The 9,366-nt window shown below is 42.8% G+C and overlaps 1 protein-coding gene across 1 annotated transcript in view; it reads right to left on the reverse strand.

Moving 5' to 3' along the window:
* TMA16 (translation machinery associated 16 homolog) overlaps positions 1 to 8,836 on the reverse strand; it is a 30,774-nt gene extending 21,938 nt beyond the window's left edge. The window contains exons 1-2 of the mRNA XM_066573569.1: positions 8,747 to 8,836; positions 1,389 to 1,495 (exon numbers count right to left, since the gene is read on the reverse strand). Coding sequence (XP_066429666.1) covers positions 1,389 to 1,495; positions 8,747 to 8,749 — 110 coding nt within the window. The 5' untranslated portion in view covers positions 8,750 to 8,836. The remainder of the gene's footprint in view (positions 1 to 1,388; positions 1,496 to 8,746) is intronic.
* Positions 8,837 to 9,366: the final 530 nt, after the last annotated feature.

A 9,366-nucleotide genomic window follows, 5' to 3' on the forward strand; every position in this document is an offset into this window, starting at 1 on the left:
GATCCAATCACAGCGCTTACTTACACAGCGCTGACGGCGGGGCAATTCAAATTCGAGCAGGGAGAATTCTCAAGCAGCTTGCCGCACCGCCGGGGAAACAGACGCTGGCTGGAAGGCGGGTATTGCGTTGCTTTTTCTTTTTACCTAGTATATACTCGAATATAGCTAGGCTTATACTTGAGTCAATAAGTTTTACCAGTTTTTTATGGACTTGGCTTATACGTGGGTTGGCTCATACTCGAGTATATACACGATAATTACAGAATGTAGGAAAGGTGTATCAGTAAAATACGTAGTTCGGGAAGGGTACAATCGTTCCTTAAAGAGAGCACCTAGAAGGTGAGTGAGGAGACTTAAAGGGGTTGTCTCACGCCGAAACGTTTTTTTTAAAATTCAATAGGCCCCCCGTTCGGCGCGAGACAAACCCAATGCATGTGTTAAAAAAAAAAAGTTTAGTACTTACCCGAATCCCCGCGCTGCGGCGACTTCTTCCTTACCTTACTAAGATGGCCGCCGGGATCCTCACCCACGATGCACCGCGGGTCTTCTCCCATGGTGCACCGTGGGCTCTGTGCGGTCCATTGCCGATTCCAGCCTCCTGATTGGCTGGAATCGGCACACGTGACGGGGGCGGAGCTACGAGGACCAGCTCTCCGGCACGAGCGGCCCCATTCACCAGGGAGAAGACCGGACTGCGCAAGCGCGTCTAAAATCGCCAGAAGACGGCGATTTTAGACGGATCCATGGCGACGGGGACGCTAGCAACAGAGCAGGTAAGTGAATAACTTCTGTATGGCTCATAATTAATGCACGATGTATATTACAAAGTGCATTAATATGGCCATACAGAAGTATATAACCCCACTTGATTTCATGAGACAACCCCTTTAAGGCCATCCATGCTCCTCTGGGAAATATGCAAATAAGGAAGATGGAACAAAACCTCTGCAGTGCCACCTATTAGAAGGCAGCATTCCTGCAAGTTAATGTCAGACTCTTTATAGAAGTCTTTTAACAATGACTGGGAATTGAAAACCAAAAGCCAGCAAACCATGCACAGACAGCTTTTTTTTTTTTTTACCCTCATCAGTGTGCAGTAGGTTTCTGGCTTGGCTAGTGAGAGGCCTATGATGTTCATTGGCAAGGCTATCATCTCTCTATAGGCCGCTCACTAGCCAAGCCAGAAACCTGCTGCACACTGATAAGGGGCAAAAACCCAGAAACAGCTGTCTGTGTATGGATCCTGGCTCTTGTTTTAGAATTCCCAGTCATTGCTACAAAGACTTATATAAAGAGTCAGACATTGACTTGCAGAAATGCTGCCTTCCTATAGGTGGCGCTGCAGAGGTATTGTTCCATCTTCCTTATTAATAAAATACATGACTTACTTCTCCTTTCTGTCCTGCTTGTGGCCTTCTCGCGCTAACTGAGCAGCCTTCCTGCTGTAAGGATGGATGACCTTTTCTTGCTTTACTTTATTCTGTGGTGCTTTAGGCTGCAACATAAAATCCAAAATCACAGGTTTCCAATAAAAACTTCATCAGAAAAGTGATTTACAAGGTGGAAAAACTTATTGGCTATGAAAAAAGAATATGTACGGACGAGGAAAGAGAGGGATTCTTACAGGCCAAATCTGCCTTTTCGTACGGTGGTCTCAGTCAGTAAGCGTTTACTTAAAAGCAGTCATGTTTAAGAACGTCTAGAAAGCAATTATCTACATTCTGCTGGTGGCTGCAGATCCTGTAAGTGTCCACTAATTACTATTTTCTGAAGCTTATAGAAATTAATTAGCAGCCTTGCTTATTTTTTCTTTTCTAAGTCATCCACATAGCTTGTGTAACTAGTATGGTAATTGCTGGAAGGGAGGAGGACGGAGCAGAACAGATTCTCATTTGAAACTTGGAGAAACAACTATACTGCTTATTCGGAATGAAGTTGATTATCTGGATTCTTCTGACCGGCCGGCTGGGATGTTGCAATGTTGTGGCTCTAAATTGGAAGTGAGACCTACAGGCAGCAAATTTGCTGATGTGTGTAATGTATATATGAAAATGTGCATTTCTTTAATTTATCTTACTTGTTGGCTGCTAAATTTAGAACTCTGAAGCATCTCCATGGCAACACATTCTGATAGATTCTAATAGATACCCTTTATCTACACTACATGAAAACTTCAAGACAGCTGTTGGAATACATCCAGGTTTCTATGACCACAAATCATCTAAATATGTTTTACCAAACACTAAAAACAGCAAAATGTACTTGATATCCCTAAAATTCTCACTTTGTAAAGTAAGATTATTTCAGCCACACAAGGCTGTGATTTGGTATTGCCAATCACGTGTAAGGCATTGCTCCTATTTTCAATGCATCCATTTAGATGATTGCAAGGGCAAACAAGTAGCGCAAATCACTTGTCCGCCCATTTCTAGAATATATTACGGATCACATTCCTGACGTTACACAGCTAAGCTTTACATAATAGATGCCAAGCGCATGTAATATGACAAGCCGTGTGTTTCCATAGGCATGCCAATGAGACAGTTTTTAGTCTACCAGTATTGCTAGGAGGGGGAGGGGGGGGGGGGAATGTCTCACACAAATTGATTTTAATTGCGGAATCTGTGATCGCCATCCACGTGGAAGATCCACGGTAAAAGTGGGCATTGAAAGGCATGTATTTTTTATTTTTTGTTCACACTCGCGGGTATGAATTGTGCATTCTGGAGCAGAAGAACAATCACAGCATGCTCTATTTTAACACAGATAAGTGGCAGAAATTCTCTCGACTTCAAAGGGAAAGCTAGAATGTCGGCTGAATAAGAGCTCATTCTTCCGCGTGGACGACATGCAGTACATAGCATACATCTGCCCGGAAAACCACTCACATCCGCGATCTTCCGCAATTGCTTTCCGCTAGTGATCACAGGTGTTCCGCTGCAGAAATCCGACCAGTTTGTGTGAGGCCAGATTTCGGGTCCCACACTGCGATAAACATCTGCGGTTGGTTCTGGCTGTGATCACCGCTATTTGTGGTGCTGGCCACTGGTTTCAAACAGTCAATGCCCAGCTGGTGACCCTGCATACGGCACTTTATTGTATTGCGTATGGCCTCGGAGGCTCGTGGGTGGTCATGCGAAGTACAGTTTTAGAGAGAGATGAGCGATGTTCTACTACTTCCTGGTGTAGTTTCCCTGTTCGCGATCTTTTCCACGCTGACAATATGTATACAACGGCGGATATGCATACATATGCGTACAACGGCGGAATGCATTCTGCAGAATGTCTTGCCAATTTCTTGCATTATATTCCGCAGATCTGTATGTTAGAAATCCGCAACAACTATTCCGCAAGACATCCTTAATTCCGCAGCAGAAAGCTTTTCCACTGCAGAATTTAATCTTGCAGTTTGGAAGTTAAGACGCATGGATTTTAACAGATGCGGAATTCAAAGCCCTGTAGGGATAACATTGCGGTGCAAAAATGCTGGCTCATGCTAAGGCTGAGTGTCCACGGGCGGGACGGAATATCGTGAGTGATATTCCGCCGCGGGGGAGCACTAATGTCACCGTGATGAACCCATCTTAATGATAGGTTCATCGCGGAGATTTTTAGACGCAAGCGATTTTCCGCTTGTGTACATTGGGCTGCGCTTTCCATAGTTATCCTATGGAAGTGTGTCATGCATGCTATTTATTGCCACGGATCACGCTAAGACAAATGGCCCGTGGATGGCAAGCCTAATTCTCTCCTGTGTTAAAGGTCCATATTTCTTTTGCGAAAATGCAGCTATTTCACTGCAGAATTCATTCATTGCAGGGCAATGCATGCAGATTTACTTTGCGATTATACCCTCACTATAGTAGCTGTGAGTGTTTTGTTGTTTTACCCCTGTGTGAATGCAACCTCGCTGGTCCATCAGTCAGGTAGCAAGCGCTAGTTAGTCAAATAATTTGTTTACAAGAAGGTCTTTAACCTTTATAACCCTTTCAGAAAAAGCCTTCATTCTAAAGCAGTAAGCAGAAAACATTTCGACTGCTGTCACAAAAGGGTAACCTTGTTTAATGTTCAGGCAAGCAGATTAATGGACAGGCACAACAGGGCTTTTCACCAGTCACAATTGCTCTTAAATGGCCATAATTTTCCTCCATTTCTAAGGTTTATTTTTTGTAGCCTGCTGAAAGTCAGGTAAATGGATGGCATACAAAAGACAGAACACACAAAAAAAACTACTACAAAACGATAAATAAAGGCAACGCATATAAGTGGAGCGCTAAATGAAAAGTTAATGGACAAACAATATTCTATGAAACTTAAAATGACTGTAGAGGGAACACTGAGAAAGTTTCTATTTTGCTCTCCATGTTTCAAAATGTGAGTTGTGGACACAATAAAAGTTCTGTTTTCTACAACACAACATTATTTCATTTTATTATCGAACAGAAAATATTTTTTTCATTAGATCTGGTAACGCACATAAGAAAAAACATGAAAGGCTTTAAAGGGCCACGCCAATTATTGTTTTTCCTAATTCATTATGTAAACTAGCCCCTCAGTAAATATAAGCATTAACAGTTATTATCCTTTCTCCCTGAAAATTCCTGGAGTCGTCCTCTTCAGTCGGGTCATGTGATCTCATTGTGAGCATCTGGGAATTACTTGTCTCTGTGTTCTCTCTAGGAGTCACTATTTCAGAGAACCTCCTGTTTGATGAAACTGCATTGACAGCATTACATGGGCTCTTCACAGGGGGAGACAAACTCCTACCAGCTATGATGAAGGAGATGACAGCTCATACTCCCAGACTGTATACTTTTTTTGCTTATTTAGCTGAATAAAAAATGTAATGATGATCCCACTGTCCTGTCATCAGACAGAGATGTTCAGGCTCTATCTGCTGATGTAGTGTTGTGCCAATGCATTATGGGATTGCTGGCACAACATAGAGGAAAAGAAAACAAGGAGAAATCTAAAAATCAAGATGGTGCTGTCACATAAATGTGTCAATCCGGTGAGGGGTGCAGAGCTAGAAAAATGCATTTTGTGTGGAAGTGGCCCTTTAATATGTAGGTGTAGGAACAATCTGATTATTGAAAAATTACATATCAGTTCAAAAAGAATGAAATTGGGAAGGTCTAGATAAAAACAGGTTATATCAAATACTCTACTTTTCTATAGGCCACCAAAAATAACTGAAAACTTATTAACAAGACAATAATAATAATGAACTTTATTCGTATAGCGCCAACATATTCCGCAGCGCTTCCAACATATTTGCAGCGCAAATAGAAGAGGTGTCAAACCACAATGGGGTAATCATTATGGGGGACTTTAGTTATCTGGATATCATATGGGAAGACGAAACCTGCAAATCTCACAAGGGTGATAAGGTCTGGAGAACAATTAAAGAGAACTACCTTACCCAACTTGTACGGGAGCCAACTAGAGGGAGGGCCATTCTGGACTTATTACCCAACAGAACAGACAGAATCATAGGGGTGCAGGTGGAGGGACACTTGGGAAATAGTGACCACAATAGAATTAATTTCCAGTTGTCATTCAGTAGGAAGCCTTATTGGAAGTTTAAAAACATCCTAAATACCTCATGTGTGCAGTTCATACAGTTCAAAAATAAAAGAACTATGAATAGATGGAAATCAATGTGGTTCAACAAGACTAAGGCCTGATGTCCACGGGCAGATTTGATTTACAGAATTCTACGAAATTATACAAGATAATTAATACAACGTAGGACAATGTATGGCTGTAAATGGACCTAGATAAGCTGGGGACTCGGACAGAAAAAATGGCAAATGAGGTTCAACACTGATAAATGTAATGTTATGCACATGGGCAGGAGAAACGGATGTCACCAATATACACTAAATGGGGTACTGCTAGGGAAAAGTGACATGGAAAAAGACCTGGGAGTACTAGTGGACTGTAGATTTAATTGGAGCAATTAATGCCAATCAGCTGCTGCAAAAGATAATAAAGTATTGGGGTGCATTAAAAGAGGTATAGGGGCGAAGGACGAGAACATTATTCTTCCATTATATAAGGCACATGTCAGGCCTCACATGGAATACTGTGTGCAGCTCTGGACACCGGTGCTCAGGAAAAATGTTGCACTGCTTAAAGGGGTTGTCACTAAAAAAGAAAAATGCTGGGGGGGGGGGGGGGGTTCGCTTCACCTCCAGCAGCAGTCTGCCAATGTACCTTCCATCACAGCTGACAGGCCAGCAGGACGACTGCCTATCTTCTTCACAGATTGCTCATGCGAGCGATCTCTGAAATAGATTACAATTCCTTCCTAGGCAGTGAAGCTACAGCACTGTGGAACTCTCTGCCTGAGGAAGTGATGATTGTTAAATCCATAGAGGAGTTTAAGAGGGGACTAGACATCTTTCTAGAGCGCTATGATATTACAGGATATAGACACTAAATTACCAGAAAGGTTGTTGATCTCAAATGTTGATCTAGGGATTATTCTGACTGCCATCATAAGTGCTGCAGTGTAAGTCCCTCAGAGGGACACAGATGGTGTAAAAAAAAAAAGATCAAAATAATGTACAAAAATAAAAATGTAAAAAAAAAATGTTAAAACTTCCTTTATGCTTTTTCTCATATTAGCATAAAAAAAATCCCCACATGTTTGGTATCGTCGTGTCCGTAAAGATCCGTACAATAAATCAAACATGCTTTTTATCCTGCACGGCAGAAAGCGTTAACAAAAATGCTAAAAAACTGAGGCAAAATGCTAATTTTCAGCATTTTGCCTCCCAAAAAACGCAATAAAAGTGAATTTAAAAAAAAACGTATGTACCCCAAAATGGTACCAATAAAAACTACAGTTCGTTTTGCAAAAACTAAGCCCTCAGATAGCTCCGTCCCTGGAAAAATAAAAAAGGTATAGGACTTTGAATGCAGCGATTTAAAAAAAAAATAATACATTTCCAAAAAAAGGGTTTTTGTGGAAAAGTGGAAAAACCTAAAAAAATATATAAGAATTTTGGTATCGTTGTAACCGTACCGTCCCACAGAAAAAAAGGTAGTGTATCATTTATGCTGCATAATTAATGCTTTAAAAAAAACACCAAATATCTATGGCAGAATTGATGCATTTTCTCTCCCTGCAATCATAGAAAAAAAATAATAAAAGTTTTATAATATAGTCTATGTAACCAAAAATGGTACCAATAAAAACCACAGTTCGCCATGAAAAAAACAAGCCCTTATACGGCCGCGTCGACGGAAAATTAAAAAAGTTATGGCTGTTGAAAAATGGAGATGAAAAAATACCAAAAATAGTTTGGTCCTCAACGCCAAAATAGGCCATGTCATTAAGGGGTTAACCCCTTCGGGACCAAAGACTTTGATGCCTAAATGTCTGCATCAACGTTTCATATTTTCAAAACAACGCATTGTAAGGGCCCCTGTCCACGGGCGTTGCGGTATGCCGTGGCAGATCTCCGCCCCGGGAGCAGGAACCGGTAGACGGATCTCCGCTGGTCAACCTATCTGACAGATAGGCTGACCGCGGAGAATCGCGGCAATTTGCAGCATGCTGCGAATTGCTGGCTGTGAGCGGAGAATCGCTACGGTTCTCTGCTCATGGACACGGGGCCGGCGCTTTATGCCATGGAACGCTTCAGACGGTGTGATTTGTCGGCGATTTATCACCGGCAAAATCATGCCCGTGGACAGGGGGCCTAAGGGTTGATATTTTTTTATTTGATGCCTAATTTTTTTGTGGCATGGATTGGGCTTTCTCATGGTACCAGGATAGGGCCAGTATCCTTTTAATTTTATGTGTTAAATAAAGATAAATAAGCAGATAAGATTGCATTGAATGGCTGTGAATGGTGCAATGAGCACCGGCTCTGATTAGCGGAGCTGGCGCTCCTGCACCAATCAGAGCAAGCTCTCGCTGGGAGGTGAGGATTTAAATCCCTATCACCAGCAATAGATGGTCTATCAGTGCTGACAAGTGCCCAGCAACCAGCCTGGAGCTCCAGAGAACAGCTGCGGGGACCCCGATGGTGCCAGATGAGTATTACATTTTTTTCAAGGTAGTGCAGCTGGCGTTTAGCGCTACAAAAATGTGGTACCAAGTTGTGCCACGTTCTCAGCAGCACTCAAACCGCTGCCCACTCATTTCAATGGGCGACGCACATCTGAAAGCGGCCAAAGATAGAACATGCTTTGCTGTCAATGTGCAGCTTGTGTGAGCAGCCCTATTGAAATGAATGGGAGCGATGCACAGAGTTTAATGCGGGATAAACACTGTACAAAAACGCCTGTGTGAGGGAGGCCTTAGAGTATTTCAGCCATGTTCAGCGCACCCCATTACCTGCTGCAATGATCGGGGGGGGGGGGGGGGTGTAAAACACATAAAGCGCAGCCAAGAGGGTTGTTTCCTAAGTGAAGCAGAACGTCTGACGTCACCTGCTGATGTTACATTGTAACATATAGTTAGAGGAGATCTCCAGACCGTTACATCCTGCAGCCCCAACTGTACTGGAGCGTTTGCCTGCCTCCCTCACAGCTATGTACAGGGGCCGGCACGCCTCACTCTACTACATGTGCAGTGTACGCTATACCCCCTCACACACGTGCAGTACACGGTGTATGCCACTTCCGGCCTCAGGCACGTTCAGGGTACGCCCCAGCATAACAAGGCGGGCACCAGCTGAGGAGTAACGTCTTCTAGCCCACGTGGCCGCACAACACCGGCAGTACTTACCATCGTGACGGCACAGGGCTACACTCAGCGGCGACCACCGGCTGGCAGACTCTAGTGAGCAGAAGGACCTTCCTGACGTCACGACCATGAGCCTCGTCTTCTGTGTGGGCGGGGCCAAGCTGCAGCATGTGCTGCTACCGGTTATGTGCTTACAGCTGAGGGACAGCTAACTACATTATATATACACTGCTGTATGCCTACAGCTGCCTCACAGCACAGTACTGCCTGTTCTACACTGAGGGACATATAACTACTATATATATATATATATATATATATATATATATATTACTGCTATGCGCCTACAGCTGCCTCACAGCACAGTACTGCCTGTTCTACACTGAGGGACATATAACTGCAATATATATATATATATATATATATATATATATATATATATATATATATATATATATATATAATTGCTATGTGCCTACAGCTGCCTCACAGTACTGCCTGTTCTACACTGAGGGACATATAACTACAATATATATACACTGCTGTGTGCTTATAGCTGCCTCACAGCACAGTACTGCCTGCTCTACACAGAGGGACATATAACTACATTGTGTGTGTGTGTGTGTATATATATATATATATATTAGCTGATATACCCAGCT

Source organism: Eleutherodactylus coqui, chromosome 7 (genome assembly GCF_035609145.1).
Source record: "Eleutherodactylus coqui strain aEleCoq1 chromosome 7, aEleCoq1.hap1, whole genome shotgun sequence".
Classification (NCBI taxonomy): domain Eukaryota; kingdom Metazoa; phylum Chordata; class Amphibia; order Anura; family Eleutherodactylidae; genus Eleutherodactylus; species Eleutherodactylus coqui.